Here is a 23,571-nt window from a genome sequence, read left to right as displayed (position 1 = left end):
ATTTCATATTAAACCAAATTTCTTTACCATGTTGGCTAAGTCTAATTATTAGACATGAGGCTGTGCCTACCCTCTTGCCAACTCTGCCAATAGCCTAGGAATGGGATCCAATGGGAAAAGGTTCCTTCTTCTTCTGAGACAAGGAAAGCTCTGCCTTTGCATCTGTCTGATGAAAGGCAATGTAAATGAACGAGACTCCATGCGCCTGAAGACATAGGGACGAATGTCATTTTCTTAATTTAATCTGTCCTGTCCTAGCGGTTGCTCTGATTGTCAGCCATCCCATAATAACTTCCCAATGCCTGTTATGTGCCAGGCACTGTGTTGAGTGCTGGACACAAATTTCATTTAGTCATCCAACAATCCTACTATTTTTATTCCCAACTTACAGCTAAGGAAATTGAGACACACAAGAGTTTAAACAATTTGCCCTAGGTCACTCTACTAAGATGTTTTCAGCCAACAAAACTATATAGTTCTTACACATGTGAAAATATTCTGACCTTCTTTCAGTCAGCATCTTCGGTCGGCAAGCATCTGATGAAAAGAGGCACTCACATACACAGCTAACAGGGACGGAAACCGACAGAACTTCTGAAAAGGATAACATGGCAATGTCTTTCAAACTTATAAAACCTCTTACTCTTTGAATCTTCTAGGAATTTAACCTTCAGATATTTCTCACCAAATGTGAAACGACACACATCAGAGGTTATTTATTATAGCATTACTTGTAACAGTAAAAGATTAGAAACTATTAGTTGAAACGGAGGCCTAAAAGAGGAAGAAAAAAAAAAAGTGGCTCTAAATGCCTTGATAAGAAATCCAAACCAGACTAAGGGGGGAAAGAAGGTCATATAACAAAGTATAATATATGCTGCTATTTATCTAAAGAACGGGGGAAGACAGCTGGGTATCTGCTGACCTCATCCTCGCCACTCTCCTTACACCCACGGTTCAGAGAACTTCTTACCGCTCTTCAGTACACCTGCTGGCGCTGTGCCTCCTCTCAACCCTCGCCTTCCTGCTCACCCTTCCAGAAAAACTTCATGCACATACACGGATTTCTTTGTATCAAAACACAAAGAGCACTCTATGCATGCTGTTCTGCGCTTTGCTTTTTTCACTTAATCCGTATTTTCACATAAAGAGTTGTCTCGTTCTATATTGTAATTGTGTGCTATTCCACTGAATGGATAAATCATAACTTGTAATCAGTCCCCTATTGACAGATGTTTCCATTGTTTCCTATCTCTTGCTATTTATAAGTAATGCTGTAATGAATATTCTTGTATGTTATTTCACATTATATCTATGGATCATACCTGTAGGGTAAATTCTTAGAAACAACAGTGGTTTGTGGGGAGGGTGACAGGGTACATGGGTACAGGATTGGGACTTTTCACTGTATCCCCTTTTGTGTCTTTTTGAATTTTGTACCATGTGTATTGCCTTTTCAAAAAAATAAAATATTTTTAAATACAGCTGCTGGCCACAGACCACTTAAATGCTCCCTCCTTTATGTCTTTATATGACAGTTAAAGCCCCGCAATTATTGCAAAGCTTCTTAAAGCAAACTTCCTTTAAACAGCCCTGCAGCATTTCTGTGGAGAAATGGAAAACAGGGATTCTGAAAGAGCAACCATAAACACCAATGCTAGATACCTAGAAAGTAGAGGAGTTTCCTGCCTTTGAGACACACATGCAAAACCATAATTATGTTCCCCTGGACAGTGTCAGGTCCCGTCCACTACCAGCGGCACGAGACCCACTCCGGGCCAGCACTGACGGGAGGGCTACGCCAGATGATCGGTGCTGCCCACTTCTCAATACAGGATGCTCCTACCAAATGTCAGCCCTCCGTTTGAGGCTTTGTAACAGAAGACCGAAAGAACGGGTTTCAATTCTTAAGAAGAGAAGTTAGAAAGTTCTTGGACACCTACTTCTAACCCCTTACTTCTAAACCTGTTTTCTCCTAATCCCTTGTAATCAGTCAACATTCCCACACAAACGAAGGGTGGGTGGGACACCTACAGTTTACATACCACCAGTCACTATCAGTCACGGAACTGAAGCATATGATTCCACAAGGTAAGATCTGGATGTTGACCCAGAGACCCCCTCTTTCGAGCGAACACCGTAAAGCAGATTCACAACATGAAGCAGGCGCAGGGCTCCCTTGTCTTTGGTTCTTGCTAAAGCAAAGGGAGGACATGCCGCCCCAGACACTCTCTAACTTTGCATAAATAAAACCAATTCTGCAACAAATAGGGCCTTTCCCCTTGAAAGTAATGGGGAAGAAAAAAAAAAAAAGTCTTCCAATGGATACTAGAGGAGTGTCGAGTTTTCGTAAATGAATTTGCACAGTGAGCAAAATTTGTGAAAACACCTGCTGGTCTTTACTGCTTGCCAGAAAGAGGGCATCTGGTCAAAAAGGGCCTGCAAAAGACCCTAAACCCATTTTACTATACTTACTATTTGTTCCAAGCCAACTGCCCACTGTCCCCTTGACGCTATCATTTCTCTACACCCCGTGCTTTTAAAATTTCTACGTCATCCTACTCCAATGGAGGCTTCTTGTTATCACTTCAGATTTTCCCCTGAGGCTTTCTCAGTGTAATAAAGTGAGGTGATTTCTCCCAAACCCACCCTTTCTAAAACACAGAAGTCCAAATCTCCCATTAACAGCAAGTACTTCCATAAAGGCATTCAAAGGTTCAGTTCCTGTCTGACTACTGCAATTTAATGATTTATTTAGCAGCTAAAACTACCTTGCATGTGCTCTGCATGAGTTTTAAAATCACCAAATCATGGAGCACCTGGCTGGCTCAGTCAGTGTAACATGCAACTCTTGATCTCAGGGTCATGAGTTCAAGGCCCATGTTGGGTACAGGGCTTCCTTCAAAAAATAAACAAAAATAAAGTGCACTCTTTAAACAGGTTCTAATACATAAAATGTAGCAAAATCTCTTTTTAACGAGGATGGAAAAACTCAGTCTGAGCTGAAGATCTTATCAGGCCCAGGTACTGATGCATCTTTAGGTATCTAAGTAAAGCCACACAGATGCCCCTATGGTATGCTGCTCTCTGCCTCCTTCCATGGAAAACTGCCAAGAAAGCTCAGGTATCTGAGCCTCCCTTTGTTTCCTCTTTGTACTCACAATAGGCTTGCTTTCTCCAAATCCTAGGTTTTCCCACATTGAAAATATAAGTACCTAAGCTTCTGTCCCAGATACTTTCTCTAAACTCTGCATTTCCCTTTTTAATGGTAAATTCTTTTAATGAATGACCTTAATTCCAATCCAGTCCAGAAATGCAAGTTTTGCCGTAACAAACTTTAAGGCTCTTGAGGAAAACAAGGGTTTAACCAATAATTCTTCCATAATCAATTTGGTTGTGGTTTTCCCGACAAGAGCATTAATAAATCATTTGTCATGGTAGTGGTATTTCTTTTTTTAGTTGTCTGTCCATACAGTTCCAGCTCCCCCAGCCCTGTCACACACATGCCACAACTATTTCTAGATCTGTAGACTAATTAAGTGCCATACCCAAACAAGTACTTTAAAATTCATCGGGGGGCGCCTGGGTGGCTCAGTCGGTTAAGCGTCCGACTTCGGCTCAGGTCATGATCTCACGGTCCGTGGGTTCGAGCCCCGCATCGGGCTCTGTGCTGACAGCTCGGCTGTTTCAGATTCTGTGCCTCCTTCTCTCTGTGACCCTCCCCCGTTCATGCTCTGTCTCTCTCTGTCTCAAAAATAAATAAACATTAAAAAAAAATTTTTTTTTTTTTAAATAAAAGTCATCGGAATTTGTGGCTTAAAAAGCTTTCCTTGGGGTGCCTGGGTGGCTCATTCGTTCGGTTAAGCACCAGACTCTTCATTTCAGCTCAGGTCATGATCTCATGGTTCATGAGATGCAGCTGTCAGCACAGAGCCCGCTTGGGATTCTCTCTCTCCCCCTCTCTCCCCTCCCCAACTCACACTCTTTCTCTCAAAATAAATAAATAAAACTTAAAAAAAAAAAAAAAAAAAAAAGCTTTTCTTTCAGTGACCCTAAAATAAAGCTGCCAGGTTTAACAAACAGAAATACACAATGTCCCTGACGCCTGGGTGGCTCAGTCGATTAAGCATCCAACTCTTGGTTTTGGCTTAGGTCATGATCTCACAGTTTGTGAGTTCGAGCCCCACACTGGGCTCCGCAATGTGTGTGGAGCCTACTTGAAATTCTCTCTTCCTCTCTCTCTGCCCCTCCCCCTCCCCCACTCGCTCTCTCTCTCTCAAAATAAATAAACTTTAAAAAAAAAACCCACAGTGCCCAGTTAAATTTGAATTTCAAATAAACAACACATAATTTTTAGTATAAATATGTTTCACGAAATATTTGGGGCACACTTATACTAAAAATTATGTGTTATTTGAAATTCAAATTTAACTGGGCATCTTACATTTTATCTGGTAATCCCTAACTATCCATATCCATACCAACACAAAAACCACGTCCTGCTATGCACGAGACAAAAGACATTTTACACAATAAGGTAAGTGAAGCAACATATCAGTCACTGAATGATCACAGAATCTTGAAATGTCTCTGTGAGTATGGAGTATGGGGCCTACTTTCCAAATGATTCAGGTTATCAGCGGGGGTTCGATCCAAGTTTTCTGGGTGAGCTACTGGTTTTGTAAATTTAGCAGAATGAGGAGTAAGAAAGAAAAAAGGATTTACCCTAACAAATGGAAAGTGGAGAATGAGCTGCATAGAAAATAAGGATGCCAAAAAAAAAAAAAAAAAAAAAAAAAAGAAGAGAAAAGAAAAGAAAAGAAAAAAGAAAAGAAAAGAAAAAGACGGATGTCTAGTAACACATTCAGGAAGGGTGAGATGAAAAAAGAGAACACTGCCTTTCTCATCCTCTCTAGCCTGGTAACCAGAGTTAAGGTCCCCGATCTGTGACCCTGATCCAGAACACAATAAGGACTTCCTTCAAAATAAAGCTTTTATACATAGCTATACGCATATGTACAAGCAGCTCTGAAGGCCAGAGAAGTAACTCGAAACTCTGGAACTGTGAAGCCTCTACAGATTACACAGGGTGGGTTTCAACAAGTTAGCAGAGCTTAGATCATCGCATCTAGATGCTTGGCCTCAGAACTGTGTGAGTGAAATTAAATCAAGAGTAAAAGCTTCACGTTCTGAAAATAACAGTGGCAAACACAACACTCCTAGACTGAAGGGAAAAAAAACAATTGAGAGAAGGATGATTGGAAGGAAACCTCTAGAATTCTACTACTGCCAGGCTCCTCAAATTGGTGCAAGTGGAAGCAATCTCTGGGTCACCTGCCGTCGCATCAAAGTTTGACAGAGAAGGATGAGCCACAGGAGCAGCCTTGCTGCGCTTGAGGATTGTTCAATACTTGAAATGAGCTGCGGATCAGTTCTTGGCTGAAGTCCACCTGGGCCCCTTTCACGAAGGCCAAGCTATCAGAGTCAACCACCACTCTTGCCCCACCCTGTTCAAATACCCTGAAAAGACAGGAGGAAGACATTAACGACTATCATAAACACCAAAAACATGACACCCTCTGAGCCCAGAGGTACACATTCTGTTTTAGAAATACAGATGGGACACCTGGGTGGCTCAGTTGATTAAGCCTCCGACTTCGGCTCAGGTCATGATCTCAGGGTTCGTGAGTTCAAGCCCGGTGGTGGGCTCTGTGCTGATAGCTCGGAGCCTGGAGCCTGCTTCAGATTCTATGTCTCCCTCTCTCTCTCTGCCCCTCCCCTGCTCATGCTCTTTCTCTCAAAAATAAAGAGACATTAAAATTTTTTTTTTTTTAGAAATACAGAGGAAGCATCCCTTGTTATCTCTAACAAGTGCTGCTTTTCTCCGAGGCAAAAAGAGCCCATGGAATGAATACTGGTAAATGGTTAAGGATTTAGGACTGGAATCCAGTCCAGGCTGGCTCTCTTACCAGTTACACTAGGGACGTCGGCAGGCTAATTTTCTTCCTATAGCATAGTTATTTTGAAGCATGACACAAATCCTCACTGTATTCCCACTGTGTGAGAAGGGTGGTGTTAGGCATTCTCGGCAAACCTTTCAAATTTGAACTAAATGTGCACTTTTATCCCTCCCGCACATTCTCTGAGGACCCACCCCTTCCTCCTTGCCTGTCGTCGGGATTGATAACTGTATCCAGTGAAAATTTGTATTGGAATCCGGAGCATCCGCCTCCCTCCACCTCCAGCCTGAGGAATTCTGACCCTTCGGTGATTTCCAGAAGCCTCTGAAATGCAGGAAGGGGGATCAAGAATGCCAGGCAAAGGGAGGAACAAGGGTGAGCCAAGGGCAAGTCCCCGCACTCCTGACACCCTGGCGCCGCCGCCCCGAGTCCGACCTCCTACCTGGACGCAGCTGTCGGTCAGGTGGATCTGTCCTTCTCCGGCCTCGGAGCTGGAGGACGACGCTTCCCGACGAGCCTGAGGTCCGCGAGAGGCCGCGAGGAGCCTACTGTGCAAGGGAGGAGGATGAGCCTGGAGCAGATGGGCACCTGGTGACCTGCACCTGGACAGCCTCACGCCAAACCTGACGACCTCCACCTGGACAGCCTCACGCCAAACCCTCGCCTCCCCCGCAGGCCTTAGCTTCCCCCTTAGTCCTGGAGGCGCAGAAACTAACACCCTTCCCAGGTGCCTTTGTAGCCTTGGTACCTGCCCCTTGCCCAGGGAGTGACCACCCTCAGCGCCACGGCCATTAGCGATAACCCACGGGCGGCCGCCATCTTCCTCCACAAACTCCGCCCCTCGCGTCACCCCAATCGCCTTCTCCATCTGGGCCTCCGGAGACGGGACCCACGGAGACCCCGCCTCCGAGCACACCCATTGGGTGGTGGTGGAGGAGAAGGGATTTGATTGGCTAGAAATGCTCCCATTACGGAAGCTGGGGTGCACCAACAAAACCTGGGCGGAGCGCCGAAGGGAGGAGCGGAACGGGGCGGAGATGGATTCTAGCCTACCCGGTGGCGGAGCGAACAAGGTGGGCGGAGATAGCGGGCATCTAGGCGGGACCGAGGCGAGCTCGGCAATCTGGAGCGGGCGGGGCGGAGCGCGGGCGGGCCCGGCCCTGGTTGCTGGTGAGAGTCGCCTGACCTGGCTCCTCCCCAGGCCCGCCCGGGCAGGTTTATCTTGTGACTGAGGCGGTCGCTTCTTCCTTCTTCGCGTTTGGAACCTGTTCAGCTGCGATGCGTTCCCTGGCCGTCGTGTTCGTGCTCCTGGCGCTCAGCGCCTCCGCCCTCGCCGAGCCAGTGCTTTTCAAGGACTGCGGTGAGCCGGAGCCGACCCGAGATTCCCGCGCCCTCTGCGGGAGCCCCCACCGGAACCCCGCGCCGAGACCCCCGGCTGGGTTGGGCGGCTCCCGCGGGCGGCCAGGTTCAGCCTCGGACCCCACGTGGAGTGGGCAGGGGTTGGGGAGAAGGTGCGGGGGGCGAAATCCAATGGCTCACAACTTCGCCTCTTCCTGGGACGCGTTTTGGGGGTCCCTGGACATTAACTGGAACTGGGCCTTTTGCAGAAGTTTTCTAAAGTTTGTAGCACAGACAACTAACTGAAGGTTCCAATGATGCGCGGAACGTGAGGGGCACAGAACTTTGTATGTTTGCTTTGTGTCTTTGGATGACCTCTCCCTCCCTACTCCGTTTGCTTTTATTTTTAATTTCCCTTTTGCTGACAACTCAAAAGTCAATTCTCCTTTTCATGATTTGTTCCGTTACCGCTTCCTTTGTGCTATATAATTTGGTGATTCTTAATCACCGTCTCCTCCTATCTATAAAGCTCGTGTTGCTGTGACACAGCTTGTGATACATAACCCCGTCTTGGCGCTGTGGTAGGGATCTTTGTTGGGAAGTACAGCGGGGGCTTGTAGGAAATTGTGAGTTCTTTCGTTCAGTCAAGTCTATAGAATTAACTATTTTAGCAGAACGTTTTCTGACGTGGAACGGTGTAGTGATAAATGAAAGAAGACATAAAATTTGTGAGCTGGAAGGAAACTTCAAATTGTGCGTGCCCCTCCCCCTCCCCCACTGACGCTTTGTCTTCCTCTAAAAAATAAACATTAAAAAAAAAACTTTTCAAAGCAAAAGTAGATGAGAGAATAAATACTCCTTCCACTATGTCATCAGTTCATTTTGAGGCAAAAGCAGAGTTAGGCTAGGGGACAGGATTGATTAAGGAATAAGACTGCTGGTCTATTAATACTTAGCAAATGCTGTTCCACCAAACTAGTGGCACTTGAAAGATCCTATTATCACCTCAAATTACTGCCTATCCCTCCATTAAACTTAGTGGCCAAATTTGGACAAAGACATTATATTAACTCATCCAGCCCTCAGGATCTGTTTTACAGATAGGAAACAGGCACATGGAGTAACTTACCCAAGTTCTCTCTCTCTCTCTCTCTCTCTCTCTCTCTCTCTCTTTCTCTTTTTAATGTTTATTTTTGAGAAAGAGCAAGCTGGGGAGGAGAAGAGAGAGGAAGACAGCACCCTAAGCAGGCTCCAGGCTCTGAGCTGTCAGCACAAAGCCCAACTTGGGGCTCGAACTCTTAAACCATGAGATCATGATCTAAGCCGATGGCGGACACTTAACCACTGAGCCACCCACATGCCCCAAACCCAAGTCTCACAGCTAGTTCGTGGTAGGAAATTAGTGGGTGTCTGTGAACCACCTTGAGTTTCAGTGGTAACATTAACATTAAAAAAGGGGAGGGGGGATGCCTGGGTGGTTCAGGTGGTTAAGCGCATGACTGCAGCTCAGGTCATGACCTCACACTTCTTGATTTTGAGGGAGCGCCTCATCGCCCCTCTCTCTTCTCTCTGCCCCTGCCCCACAAGTGCACATTCTCTCTCTCTCTCAAAAATAGACATCAGAAAAAAAAAAGAAAAAAAAAAAAGACCAAGGAAACCAAATCCAGCTATACACCTATGGCAAGTGCTTCTTAAGGAAGGGAGGGTTTCAGTTACAGATTTTCAATTTACTTTTGAATTGGGAAATAACAATGTAAACTTCAGTGCCCACATCAAAAGATTTTTGAGTTCCACTCTATGACCCCTTTCCCTGGGAGGAGTATTTCCTCAAGTAAGAAATGGGGCCAAGCAAACTGGTTTTGCTATTTTTGCCAGTTAGGACTGAGGAGTTCTGTTGACATTGGAAGTCCAAGAACCTCTTGCCAGTAAAACTCAAGAAGCTACAAGTACTAATCACGTGACCCAGCCTTGAAAGAAGCACGTTGAAGCAGACGTTGAAAGCTTTAGCATAAGCACTGATTTTTTTTTTAATTTTTTTTTTAACGTATATTTAGTTTTTTGAGACAGAGAGAGACAGAGCATGAATGGGGGAGGGTCAGAGAGAGAGGGAGACACAGAATCTGAAGCAGGCTCCAGGCTCTGAGCTGTCAGCACAGAGCCCGACGCAGGGCTCGAACTCCCGGACTGCGAGATCATGACCTGAGCCGAAGTCGGACGCTCAACCGACTGAGCCACCCAGGCGCCCCATAAGCACTGATTTTCAATAGGTTGTTGATTAAAGTTCTGGATATTTTTTCCCTATCTGTAGAAGACCGGAGGACAGAGTAGAAGACAGTGCTTAAAGAAGAGAATTCTCGCGTGTGTATTTCGAAAACCTTGGAAGCTTGCAATGATGGAGAAGCAAGCAGGGGGCTGAGGGACTGCCAGTTATTATTCACAGACTTAGCTGGAGGAGTGCTGGTCAGTAGGATGAAACTGTTCACCCAAGAGCAGGCACAGGCTGAGAAAGCCAACATGAGCTTCTCATTTCATAGCCCGTGGGCTGAGCCAATCTGATGACTACAGAGGAGAGGCCCAGCTTTTGTGTGAAAAGGGGACTTACTAACCCACCCACAGCAACTATTCTAGATTAAATTCATGGACTGAATCCCGATGTGATGATAATAAAGTAAACATTTATATAGCATTACCATGTTGCAAAGACTTACCTGAGACCTTGCTGTGTGTTCACTCACCTACCCTATGAGGCAGTTAATATTGTTATCCCCAGAGGGGTGAAGTGCCTTGTTTTGAGGTTTCACCATGCGTAAGGGAGCCAGTGAGATTGCAAACCCAGGCGCCCGGTCCCAGAGCCTACCTCAGCAGTGATGGCTGAATGGCAGAGCTTAAGCTTGCTATAAGCGATGTTCCCAGGCAGTTTGCTTGCATTCTCTCGATTCGGCTGTCCAGTTTCAGGGACCCGGATGCGGCAATGGGATTCTTAAAGACTTTACTTAACCTGTTTAGGTCAAGCATTTCTTGGGAACAAAGAGCACTTTTGTCTTTGTTTGGACTGAGATTTTTACAAAAAGACACACACCCTGTCTCAGAGACACTTATCTTGAAGAACACGTTTCTAAAGTGGAGTGTCCAACTGTATACTGTGGATGCATTCTTAAAATCGTTTTCACTGGTAGGGATGTACAAAGCTCGGAGATCACTGATTTGGATCCGTACCGGGACAGGATTGGAAGAAAGGATGGGGGGCGGGGGCGGCTCAGAAGCAGCCAGGCTCAAGAGTCCAAGTGGAAACAGCACTGAAGCTTTGAGCCATCACTTGCGCCATATGTATGCTGCTTTAAATCCTACCTGGGGATGGAAGGAGGGGTGGAGATGACTTGCCCTGGCATAGTCCTGCCAGGATACGGAGCAGGGAAGCTGGCTTTATATACTTAACTCATTTTCTTAATTCCCCTTCACCCATCAAATAGGAAGAGTTTCCTGACGAGCAGAGCACCTTTCCATTAGGTAGGAAATAGCATAGGTGGTTTATCTTGCCTCCTATTCCAATTCATGTTTCTTTTTTTTCACAGGTTCTGGGTTTGGAGTTATAAAGGAGCTGAATGTGAGCCCATGCCCCACCCAGCCCTGCAAATTGCACAAAGGCCAGTCTTACAGTGTCAATGTCACCTTCACCAGTAGTAAGTAAAAGTGGCTCTTGACTTCAAATTCATCACAAAGCAGAACATCAGTCTCAAATGTTGGAATGAGCACAGGGATATGGGGGAAGGAATTGCAGTCAGGAAGTCTATGACCTCCCTTCCAACTTCTGCAAAGCTCAGACTTCCCCTCTGTAAGGTTGAGGGGATTCATTTGGGACCCAAGGATAAAAAATCTGAGCTTCCTTCCTCAACGTAAAGAAATATTATTGGAACTTGTTGCTTTCTGGTACCACATTTATCACCTTCAGCTTCCCAGGAATCTAGACAAATGCAAAATCTTTATTTCTACAAGGGGTATCAACCTTGAATCCTTTACTCGTTTTCTATCCTATGGAACTAGATGTGGCAGTCTAATAAGAAATGTCAAAGTTCCTGTCATCTCCTTCTTTTAAGCCTGAAGACAGCATTAAATACTAGAGCTGTTTTCTCTCCTGGATGCTCCCTGCCCCTCTATTGTCCCAAACCAAAAATGTACCTTCTTTTTTTTTTTCTTTTTAGATTTTTTTTATATATATATATATTTTTTAACGTTTATTTACTTTTGAGACAGAGAGAGACAGAGCATGAACAGGGGAGAGGCAGAGAGAGAGAGGGAGACACAGAATCTGAAACAGGCTCCAGGCTCTGAGCAGTCAGCACAGAGCCTGACGCAGGGCTCGAACTCACGGACCATGAGATCATGACCTGAGCCGAAGTCGGATGCTTAACCGACCGAGCCACCCAGGTGCCCCTAGATTTTTTTTTTAAGTAATCCCTGTACCCAACATGGGGCTCAAACTCACAACCCCGAGATCAAAAGTCACGTGTTCTACCAGGCACCCCCAAAATGTACCTTCTAAACAAAAGTAATCCCCATCCCAGAAAGAAAGAAAGAGAGAGAGAGAGAGAGAGAGAGAGAAAGAGAGAAAGAGAGAAAGAGACAGGAAGGAAGGATGGGAGGGAGGGAGGGAACCAAGCCAATACCCTGGATCTCCACAATAGCCTAACAGCTGATGACCCTGGTTGCCCTAATTTTATTGCATTTATTCCTCCTGCCCATCTTGTGATATGGAGGGTAGAGGATGTCAAGAGATGTACCTCATCTTTCAAGCCTTACCCAGTTTCTAAAGGGTTATCTCTTACTGTTACTTAACTGCATTTCTGCAGAGATTCCTTTCTGTTTTCTTATTTTCTAAAGGAATCCTGTGAGCAGGGCATTTGAGAATTCAGAGACCAATCTTCTAAAGCTCTGTAAGATACACAGTACGCTCTGACGGAAGCTGACGTAGTTAGGAAACAAAGTTTACTGCCCAAAAAAACTCAGTTACTTTGTTGGATAAGGTTATTTATCCAGGTAGCTCTGATCCTCCTGAGAAACTGTGACAGGCAAGGAAGAGCAGGGTGGGGTTGGGAGCAAAGAAAACCGCTCTCTCCGTTGCTTTTTTTTTTTTTTTTAAGAGTGAATACTTATTCTGTAGCATTCTTAGAGGTACTAAGCATAACTACAAAGAGAAGTAGACTCTTGGAGTTAAGAAGTACAGACTTCATGATTTGCTGTCATAGCATTGCCACTGCTTGAGAACGTGTCTGACTCTTTTACTTCGAGTTTAGAAATAAGCTGTCCCTGTCACCATCTCATTCTCTTTCTTTCCTCTTAGATGTTTCATCTCAGGGTAGCAAAGCTTTGGTGTATGGCATCCTGATGGGCGTAGCAGTTCCCTTTCCCATTCCTGAGGCTGATGGTTGTAAGAGTGGAATCAACTGCCCCATCCAGCAAGGCAAGACCTATAGCTACCTGAATAAACTACCAGTGAAGAATGAATACCCCTCTGTAAGTGACCTCGTTGTTCAGGACACTGGTAGCCTTGTGACTAGATGAGGAATCTGACGGGGGGTGGCGGGGTGGGGGGGCAGGAAGAAAAGATTGGGTAGGAGTCCTTCGTCTCTCTATGATGAAGAAGCAGAAGCTGCGGGTAAGGAGATGAATTTGAGTGTTAGGAATCATGAGGTAGGGCGGGTATTTTTCCCCGTGCCCCTTTGTTCTTTGTCGCCTAATCGTTAGCCTGGGCCTCATGATGCCATTTTGATACATACACAGTATTTTCCTGGATTCTCATGACCATGCTTTGCGGAGGCAGTATTATCCCTTTTTGCAAATGAAGAAACTTGAGTCTCCAATGTTAAGCAAAATGAGCAGTGTCTACTCTGCTAAGAAATATTACGTCTAGATCCAGGGCTGGGCCTTGTGACCCCAAAACCTGTGCACTGTTAAAAGATTTTAGGCAGTTGTCAAGTAGTTCGAGATGTCAAGTTATAGAAAAATTCTGGTTTCTCCATTAATCTCTTAATAAGAGAGCAGTAGTTTCCTAGCTCCATAGCAAAGAGGTCACTTTTCCACACAATTCTTTCTCCCCCTATCCCCCCCAGCCCCTGTATTAAAGATATGAATCCTGATAAGTAATGGAAGAAGTAAGGGGATTCCTTTTTTCCATGAAGAAAAAAAAAACAAAACACTGCATATTTTGAAAGGAAATCAAGTAGAACCCAGGAGCATTCCGGCCATTTCTAGAAACGGCAAGTAATTAAAGAACATTCCAAAGAGGCTGTAATATAGGGAGTCTATGTTTAAGGGATATAAGAGACCCTATGGGTCAGGGACAGGTTTATAGATTAATTTGCGGAGTATCTGTAAAATCATAGGCATTTCTGAGCCTTGGTCATTTACACAGTGTCTAATTAGGGCCTGATACATAGTAGGCACTTCCTATATGGTAGCAGTTGTTAAGTGAATTATGTTTCATTTGAAAAACATCTTAAACTATGTTAATTTCAGCACTAAGTGAAACAGTAGTTAATGTGTACTAGTCTTGAAAAACTTGCAAGTTTCGAGATGCAGGTATCACAGTCACTCAGATGTTGAATTGTAAAGAAACATTTGAATCCAAATTAGGGGCAGTAACTAATCATAAGAAAGCTAATATCTACATAAGAAAGGACTGGAAAATTCTCAGTGATTTTTTTTTTTTTTTTTTTTAAGAATTAGACGGGACAGTTCCTAGTATAACAAGTCAAAGCAGAGATTTCTAATGATGTGTATTATTAAAAAACCAAAACAGTTTAAGGAAACTAACTGAAGCTGTATTGCTTCGAAGCATTGTTGTTCCCGGAACCATTTGTATACTTATAAACTTCTTGGGACACCCTTCGTGTTCTGACATTTTCGGCTAACAAGTAACAAGGTATTTTGTTACACCTACGAATAACTTTACTCTCTTCTTCATGGTTACCCTCAGAAAAAGCTGGATCAGATTGCCAAATACATAGGAAATTGTTTGAATGTAAAATTCTCTTCCCCTCAAGGCTTCATCATGTGCCTTTGATCTGAAAGGGAAAAGAATGCTTCAGAAATTATGTCTGATGAGTTAATGAGGTTAGTATGTGGTGCCGCTGACGCCGAATCCTAGGTGTCACTTGGCTGGTCTTTTAAGACCACAGGCTGCCCCCGTGTCCCAAGCGGCCTCCATGGTGGCATGATTTAAGAAAAAAAGTCTGAGGAGTTAGGCAGTTTGTTAACTCGGATTCATAGTTAGACCGGTTCTGGATTGAGGTGAGGGCCTGCTTTCATTTTTCCCAATTCTTTTTCTCTTTCTCCAGATAAAAGTGATGGTGAAGTGGCAGCTTCTGGGCGACAAGAAGCAGAGTCTCTTCTGCTGGGAGATCCCAGTGCAGATTGAAGGCTAGAGGTCCTAATGCCAGCATGTTGCGTGGGGGTGACAGAGGAACGGGTGGAGGGAGGGCAGGAGAAATCGAGTCTAACCTAAAGGAAAGGAATTTTGACACAGCTGTTTCTCAGCTGTGGACACTGCCTCTCAGTCTCCAGAAGGTTCCAGACCCTGTTTCCTGAGAGCTCAGAACTATTGCCCTTGTAATTTCTTTGGTGAAGGGTTGGAGGGAAGAAGAGAGGGAGAGATAGGCACGGATTTCATTTGTCTTCAGTATTTTTTGCCGTTGGAAAAAGGAAGGTCCTGTCAGTGAGGACCCAAATGAGGCTGCTTCAGGCTATTGGCTAACCTGCCCTCGGGTTATCGGCCCTCTGGCCCTTGCAGCGGAGGAGGGTTTCCACACCTCCCCCACCTAACAGGGATATTACATCTGCAAGTTCCTCATCTCCAAGTGCCTCACTGAGTTCAGCGCTTCGGGCCAGCCAGCCTGCTGACTCTTAACAGTACCTGCTGGTCCGCTGCTTCATCCATCGTGACATGCTGGCCGGTGGCGCCCAGCAGCTGGGCGGAGGGGGGTCACTCTACGACGGAAACTCACCCCTGAATGGCCGGTTGTCTGCGGTTACCCGGTGTCTCCTTAGGTTACCCCCTGTCTTAGGCGGTGTTCATTAAATGCAGCACTTGATTAACAGACGTTTGATTTTTTTTTTTTTTTTAACAACATTAACCTGTGGCCTCTTTATGCACCTGGAAATAAAAACGTGGCAGTCTTGCCTTCCGCATGTTGGCAGCGGTCACCTGCTTCTTTCAGGCCAGTGTTTTCCCCCAGATCTGTGGAGGGTGGATACCCTGGTCCCATGGTCCCAGAGTGCAGCAAAGACACAACTCTTTCAGAAACTGCCTTTTCTTCCCTTTCTGCCCAACCAGACTTTACCTATTTTATACAAAATGACCTTATTTTTTGCTTTATTTTGCACACTCTTATGCCACCAGAAGCAATGAAAGCAAACACCACCTAGTTGAATAATAAAATCTGAAAGGTCAAGGGAACTAAATGGGGGGGGGGGAGGGGCAGGGAGTTAGAGGCTACAAGCTGGCCTGAAGCATAGTAGTCTTTTAGGAATCTTCCACCATGAGGAGAGCCTAGAAGCTTAAACTTCTAGAAGATTCTAGAAATGAGAAGTTGCGGCAAATAATGGCCAAGTTCATTAAATCTTGGACTTTCCTGCTTTAGAAGCGCAAAGTATGTGCACTTCAAAATATATGGGGCATATATTTTGCTGCCTGTTTTAATCAATGTGCTGTCAATCAGCTTTTAGCGGTCACAGGGATTACAGTCCTATTCACAAGTGAGTTAGGTAATGTAGACCTCAAAAAGCCATCTCTTAGATTGGGGTGTTTATACAGCACGTAAGCCATCTGGTCCAGCTCACTTTGTCCCACTAACTTCACTAGAGCCTTGGATTTCCTTGGCTTGTGAGTTTCCCAGGAAAACCACCAGGGGACAGCCATAGATCAGGAATAAAGTTATCAGCTGCCAAGACTTACTAGTTCATTCCCAGAGCCATTCAAGCCCTGTCCTCTTTAGCTTGGTGCTGTATGCTGTCACACTGTGTGTAGAAGGTCAGCCCACTCATGGGTCTCCCCATGCTGGACCCAAGGTCTATCAGCGTGGACCATTCCAAAGGTGGTTAACTGCTGTGGTTTCTGCCTTCAGACTACCAGTAGTTGGATCCTGGCTTCACCAATTAATAGGACCTCCAGTGCAATCTTCAAATCCCTTAACTTCTCTGTGCTTCTGTTTCCTTATCTGTTAAATAGGGACAATAACAGCAGGGCTGCGGGGACTAAACGAGATGATGCACGTAAAACACTTAGAATGACCCCTGGCACATCATACACACTTGATAAATATTACCTATTTTTCTAGGAGGTAGGTCTTATTCCTCATCAAGAAGTAGCAGGAAAATCAGAGGGTTCAGTCTGAGGCGTGATGATCTATCACCTCAGAAAAATGAGCCTATCCTCTGCATGGAACTTTTTGAGATGCCTGGAAAAGCTCCGTTCTCACGTATGCCTGCTCTCTCCCTATTCCCAGAAGACTGCCCGTGTCACTGAACGCCTTCAAGGCTCACAGCTACCTGCCCTGCATTTTGTACTCGTGACCTCATGTGTTAAAAGAAGACAGAAGAAAAGCAGCTCAGCTAGTGCATGCCCTTCAGTCAGAGCAGAAAGGTAACGCAACGGCTTATAACTGCTTACCAGCCATTGTGAGGCTACATGGAGCCTGCAGCGGTGAGCCAGGTAGGGCTCCCGTGGGGGGATTAGCTTGAAAGGTCGGCTTCTGTACAGACAGTTCATAGGCACACCCTGAGTCATTAAAGCATTGGGAAGCACTGAACCTTAGGCTATATAAGAAAGGTCATGCTCTTTCCAATGACAGTCTCATACTTTTCTAGTCCACTGAGCGAGCCATGGAGGCTTAGACAGAGCTTCTCTCCTGCATGAATTCCAGGGCAGAACAGTCCCAGACTCCACAGTCATTTAAAAAGCACAAGGAGCACCCCGGCTTACAGAATAAAAGAAACCCAACCTCCAGTATCTCCAGTTTGGGAAAGGGTTAGGTGGGAGGCCTGACATTTAGTCAGATCGTCAGGTTAATGAAAAGCAGTAAGCATGGAGTCATTTCTAATCCTGTTCATTTTTGGTTTTGAAATCTAAGGCGATTTTTTAAAAGAAACAATTAAGATCGGTCTTAATTATGCTTCAGAGGTTGACAAAACAGCCTGTTCTCTGAGGAAACCCACAGATGTAGGAAGAGTGGCTTGACGTAGGTGAGGTCCAGGCTAAGGGAAAATGTCTAGGATTAGCCATTCATGTCAGATAATCCAAAAGGCAAAATATCACTTAAATGACTGGGTTGCTTACCGAGGATAATTATTTCATAAACTACAGTTGGGCGTCGGGGGGGAATGGTCAGTATGAGGACGAGGTCATGGCACATAGGAAAAGCACTGACACAGAGGAGAGGGTTATGTGTGAGATATGTCACCCCGGCGAGAGTCCTCTTGAACAAGTGTTTTTCCCAAGGGCCCTCTGGGAAGGACACAGCACTGAAAACAGCTTAGAGGATTTAAAAGCCTGGGGTACTCTGTGTGTGTGTGTGTGTGTGTGTGTGTGTGGGAATGGGAGGGGCATTGTTATGCGACCTGAGGTGGAAGGTGGCACTGGCTCTCCACAGATACTGCCTGAAAGAGTCCTGTGTCCTTTGGGGTGATTGTGTCTTTTTCCATGAAGAGAATCCCCTGGCCAATCGCTCAGATTCCCAACTGAAACCTATTCACTTACAGCTGTCAGTTGACTAGCAACTAAATGGTCTGGGTGTTGGTTGCCATGGAAACAGCTAAAAGGCCCATTGCTATGGGAACCTGCCATGCTCTCCAAACCAGGGGTTTGGTTCCGAAAAAGGAGTGGAGGGCAGGGTGGAGGGTGGAGCCCAGATGGGCTGCCCAGGTGCCGAGAGTCCTGCCAGAGGACGAGCGGTGGGGTGAGCGAGCCCGGCGAGCCCCTCACCACCGGGACAGAAAGAGCAGCGACTTCTTCCACTTTCTGCGGGCACTCCCCACCTGTCCTCTGTGCACTGTCCGGTGGGTAGCAACCGGGCACAGGTGTTTGCTCTCCCAAGTGGAGAGAAAGAACGTGAGGTTTTGGATAGACCTGACATGCCAGTCATCTGCCTGGGGCTCTGAGAGGGAAAGTCTCGGCTCCTCTGTGCATGGGGGGCCGTGCTCCACTCCTCCTGTGTCCCAGGTAAACAGCCAGCAGGTGGAAGGAGCTCAGCTCTGGCTGCCAGTGGGGCAGGCCAGTAAGGAGCCTGGCAGACAGAACGGACGGCTGCTGGCCTCGAGCGTGGCAGAGATGGTGAGGGCCCCAGGTGAGGAAGCAGAAGCCTGCCCAGGAACAGCAGTCTCTGTTGTGGGCAGTAGAGACACGTGCTGCCCCGCTCTCCGCCCACCCACCACCTGCATGCCTCTACCACAGAAGGGGACTGCAGATGGAACAAAATGTGAAAGACGAGGTTTGACAGGGGGTCTCGGCGGATGCGCCCAATGGTTGTGAGATTCCTTCTTGAGTTTTGCAATCGAGGGAAATAACCGATGTCGGTGTTTGGTGGGAAGATGACCTTTCACTGAAACAAAGAAAAAGCGTCCTAGTGGCTCCGCCAATAACAACTGTTAACGGGTGGTGTATAAATCGAAGGGATTGGGCTAGTTAATCTCTAAAATCTCGGCCCCACCAACAGTTTACCATTCATCGAGACACTGAAGGGCAGTTTCGGCACCACAGGCAAGAGGACGCAGACGAATCATACCTATGAGAGTGCGGAACATCCCTGGGGGCCAGGGGGGCTTTGGACTGAGACTAAGACGAAGGCATTTGATTTAGAGGCCATCTCAGACATGTTTGGCCCAGGGGACTTTCACCTGATTCTCCCAGAATTCTGAGATGCCTGGCCTGGATTTTTTTTTTTTTTTTTTTCCTCCTAATCTTGCCATCTGCCTGGAGTTATTGGTCTCAGCCCCTCCCAGGGAGTTTTAGAGTCTAGGAGCCTGGCACCAGGGAAAGAGAGCGATGCCACCCAGCATTCGCACGGCTCCACGGGACAACTGAGCATTTCCCCAGGATCTGTGGGGAGATTTTCACTTTTGGAACATAGTTATCTATAGATTTCTGTAACATTTAAAATCTTAAATACAAGCCGTGTTTCTATCCCACCTCCAACTCTTTCCCGTTGATTGACTTTGGGAAGTTATTTAACCTCCGAAGGTCTCGATTTCCTCAGCTGTCAAACAGGATAAGAATACCCACCTCGGGGCGGTTCTAACCATGACCTGAGGTGGTTTATGCAAAGTGCTCAGTGCAGCGCCCAACTCTAATAAGTACCTGGTGATTATTTTCCTCCCGGATAAGAAGGTTGCAGCCATGGAAACTGCTCAATGGCCTAGAATCTTAGGCATTTGCCGTGGATTTGTCTTCCAAATTTAATTCCAGGTGCCATTCAAGACTTATGTTCCCTCCGATGGTCTTCCCTGTGGTTTGCCTTCGTTAAGGCAAATCCGAATCCTCCCTTTAGGACGCTTAACCACATTCTTTTTTTATGTATAATTTTTGCGTGTCAGCTTACCTTCCTACTGCCCTTTCATATTTAAGCAAATGCCCCAAACTCAGCACTCAGCAGTGATTTAATGAATTTTTTTAATACAGAAAAATGTCATGACTCTTTAGGTTTTGAATCTGACCATTTAGTTCTATAGCAGCTTTGGTCTCCAAAGGGATGGGAAGAGTGATGGTTGATTTGGTTTCATTCTCCTGAAGGCGGCACAGTAGTGCCCTGTCCTGGGTGGGTGGCTCCAGAGCAGGACTCGGCTCACATCTTGCAGAAGCCAGCTGTCATCTGCATCCGAGACTCATTGACAACACTAGCTTGTCTCGAGCCTGACTCTGGGCTCAGGAGGAAATGGCTCCCCCTCCCCTCCTGGATGCTGTCTGTCTTCAATGCAGTTCAGCAAACCTCCTGACTTCTCCTGGCTTCTCCTGTCTGGGTCATGATGATGGCTCTGTAGCCGCACATCCTATCAGCTCGCCTCTGGAAAGGCGAGAGAAAGCAGATCTGGTTTATCCAAATCTCTCCCTTCTCTGGTAGGCTAAATCCCTGCAGCCCCTGACACATCCTCCACCCCCACACACCCCCAGCACCCCCCCCCCCCACACACACACCTCAGCTTCCCACCAGAGCTTGCCTGTGCTTGCTCAGCAGAAACAAGGCCCAAAGAGCTACCAGAGCCTCTCCCAGACTGTGGCTGCTGAGAACTGTCTCCTCACAAGGTAGGTAAAGCAAAGTGCTGGGGTAGGGAATAAGGCAGCAGAATGAACGTAGGAGAAAATCCTCCCGGCCTGACTTGCCATGTGACCTTGGATGAATCATTTAGCCTTTTTTAGTTGAATATCTCATAGAGGTGGTGCATGAACAAAAGGAAATGATGGGTGTGCACATGGTAGCTGGGAAATACAAAAGCTACTCACGCTCAGGATAATATCACAGGCTAGTGTGGAGGGCTGGCAATTCATCCTTTGGATTTTCCTGCTTAGTTCCTATTGACTTGATGAGCTGGACACACATAGAAAAACCCACAGGAAAAACCAAGGTCCTAGATTTGATCACTCTAAGAACAAGTTTAAGATTTGGCCACAAAGCAGATGTTTAATGCAGCCGGCTCTCCAGCAATGTTTGCTTCGTCCTGAGGGTATAGAAGGCTAGGCAACCTCTCCCTCTGTCATCCTGATCACTACTCAGTCTAGTTGACTCCATGTGGGCAAGACAGCATGTTTTCCTTCAACTCACACTTACTGAGGCCCTATTTTGTGCCTGGCGTGGTAAGAATGAGTAAGACAAGGTCCCTGCCTTCAGGAAGCTCAGAGTCCAGGGGGAGAGGCACGCAGCAAACCATCGCTGTGATACGGTGTGACAATACCAGTCACAGGTGGGACAAATGCCAGTCACAGGCAACCAGAAGGAAGAACGACTTGGTCTGGAAGAGGCAGAGCCAGGTCAGGCTTCTGTTAGGAGCCAGACTGGAAACGGAGTTGTCTAACACTGCACTCTCGATCTTTCTTCATCCCTCACCCACCCTTCTGTCATTCAGCCAGCAAACATGTCCCTGCCCTTTGTCTTCTGAGACTTTTTGAAATATTTATTGTAGCGAATTGACCTCCTCCTGAACTGCTGGTTAACTTGTTTTTACCTAAAGTTCCTCTCACTTAATTGACTCTGAAACTAAATCAGCATATTTGGTTATGCCCTGACCGGGCACCCAGTGTATATACACACCCAGCTAAAATGATCTGTTTGGACTTTAGAATCTTGGCCACCACTTCCCAACCTATCTGACCTACTTCTCCTTTCCGTCTATGCTCCAGCCATTCTGGTCTCCTTTCAGTTCCTCATATTGGCTGAGTTCCCCTCCCTCAGCCACGGGACTCTTACACATGGCTGTTCCCTCTGCGCCGAAAGCTCCTCTCACTTCGTCCACGTTCATTTAGTTAACCCCGACTCATCCTTCACATTTCTGCCGCAGGGAAGCCCTCCCCGACCACCTGCCCCTGATCAGATCAAGGGCTTTGGTCTACATCCTCAGAGCCCCCTGTCCTCTCCCCTCATGGCACAATTCAGAGTTACATACTGTAACGATTCTTTGATTAAATGTCTGTCCCTCTGGGGGAGGGAACATTTTCCATTTTGCTCATCACTGTATTCCCAGTGTCTAAAACAGCTCTCAGTCCAAGGAGCAGCTGGCCAATAAATATTTTTTATATGAATTAGCTAACGGAACGGTAAATGATTTTTTTGGCCACTATTTGTTTGCCTTGGGCCTAAATTTGGTTGTGTGTCCAAAACCAAAAACAAATAGCAAATACAGGCGCCAGAACCAAATGGAGAGCCTCCCCCGAGAAAGACGTAAAAAGAAGGGATGTCCCAGAACTAAGAGGCTCTCCAAGCTTGTAGAAGTGGGGAGCCAAGGGAGGAAAAATGGAAAGATTGGAGCCACCTGGCAAGGTCAGACCTAGCAGGTGGCCTGGGAAGGAGGGAGAATTAAATATCTACTACCTTGATTCTCAGTACTTGTGTACTTTTGGTGCTGGGCTACGAAAGACAGGCTTACTGTCTCATTTTCCTACTTCTTCAGTTATAACTAGACTTTGATAATTGCGGGATTGGGGGAGAGGAGGATCATTTTATATTGAAACCAATACTGATATAGAGTAGAATATAAATTTCATATGATTATAAAAACACATGAGATTTGAAAGACGTTAATGACTTTAGTGATAGTTCCGTGAAAGAGTCTGAGAAGCATTAATACCTCAAGGAACTATATTCCAAAGGATTCTGTATGATTGAAGTTTGATAAATCCGATATCACAAATGCATGGAGGGTATACTCTTTAGAAGATTTTTGTCGTGCTTTTGTACCGCTTACCACTCCTGCAAAGCACCAAGCACAGTGCCCTACAGTTGTACATTAAGTGTTGAACTGAGGGGCCCCTGGGTGGCTCAGTCGGTCAAGCTTCAGCTCAGGTCATGATCTCACGGTTTGTGACTCTGAGCCCCACATCCGGGCTCTCTGCTGTCAGCACAGAGCCTGCTTCAGGCCCTCTGCCCCCCTCTCCCTCTGCCCCTCCCCCGCTCGCGCTCACTCTCAAACATAAATAGACGTTAAGTGTTGAACTGCATCCATAGCAAACAACTTACTCTCAGTGCAGTCTGTAAATTGGTCATTGGATTTTATTATCAAGATTGCTCTGCCTACCCACTCCTCCAGAGAGAGTTGGGGCCACTTCTGTGTCTCTCTGGAGAGGATCTAGATAAAGAGGCTCCGTGGGGTGTTGTGTCCAAGCTCTTCCACGATGGAATAGTGGGGGAGCCGATAGGGAGGTAGCAAGACAGAGATGAAAAGCGGAAAGTACAAAGAGAATTTAACTTCCTGCATTGCTTATAAAGAAATTAGTCTGCGTGTTTCCATTATCATCTGTGTTTGCTTTGACTCCAGGAGAAACCGGGAGCTCCTTGAAGACAGGGCTGTGCCTGTTTTTAACACTTGGCATCTTGAAACCATGCATGGTGAATACTTGCCCAGTGTCCAGCCCAGGGAATCTTCGGGATGAGAGTAGATGGAAAACCCTGAAGAACAAAATTCTCAAAGGTAGGCGGTAGGAAGCAGGAAGTGGGAAGAGCCCGTGTCTGAAGGCTGGTGGGTCCTTTCTCTTCCCTCCTAATCTACCTAACAAAGGAGCGCGCTGAGCCTGGGGAAC

At 46.2% G+C, this 23,571-nt stretch overlaps 2 protein-coding genes across 4 annotated transcripts; one reads left to right on the top strand and one right to left on the bottom strand.

Annotated features, from left to right (window-relative positions):
- Position 1: 1 nt before the first annotated feature.
- ISCA2 (iron-sulfur cluster assembly 2) lies at positions 2-6,837 on the bottom strand. 3 transcript variants are annotated; one of them, XM_042943794.1, is made up of 5 exons: positions 6,709-6,837; positions 6,403-6,505; positions 6,169-6,284; positions 5,335-5,520; positions 514-594 (listed from the first exon to the last, which is right to left on the bottom strand). In XM_042943794.1, exons 1-4 carry the CDS (start codon positions 6,777-6,779, stop codon positions 5,346-5,348), a joined length of 465 nt encoding a protein of 154 aa, XP_042799728.1. In that variant the 5' UTR covers positions 6,780-6,837; the 3' UTR covers positions 514-594; positions 5,335-5,345. The 3 variants fall into 3 exon arrangements, with proteins under 3 accessions (XP_042799729.1, XP_042799728.1, XP_042799727.1); XM_042943793.1 differs by having other exon boundaries at positions 6,403-6,508; positions 6,709-6,836; XM_042943795.1 differs by lacking the exon at positions 5,335-5,520 and having other exon boundaries at positions 2-594; positions 6,155-6,284; positions 6,403-6,508; positions 6,709-6,831.
- Positions 6,838-7,153: 316 nt separating this feature from the next.
- NPC2 (NPC intracellular cholesterol transporter 2) lies at positions 7,154-15,389 on the top strand. Its single transcript, XM_042943791.1, has 4 exons — positions 7,154-7,320; positions 10,871-10,978; positions 12,637-12,809; positions 14,633-15,389. The coding sequence occupies exons 1-4, from the start codon at positions 7,239-7,241 to the stop codon at positions 14,717-14,719; spliced, it is 450 nt and encodes a 149-aa protein (XP_042799725.1). The 5' UTR covers positions 7,154-7,238; the 3' UTR covers positions 14,720-15,389.
- Positions 15,390-23,571: the final 8,182 nt, after the last annotated feature.

This window comes from Panthera leo, chromosome B3 (genome assembly GCF_018350215.1).
Source record: "Panthera leo isolate Ple1 chromosome B3, P.leo_Ple1_pat1.1, whole genome shotgun sequence".
NCBI lineage: Eukaryota > Metazoa > Chordata > Mammalia > Carnivora > Felidae > Panthera > Panthera leo.
This window is presented reverse-complemented; position numbering and strand designations above follow the sequence as displayed.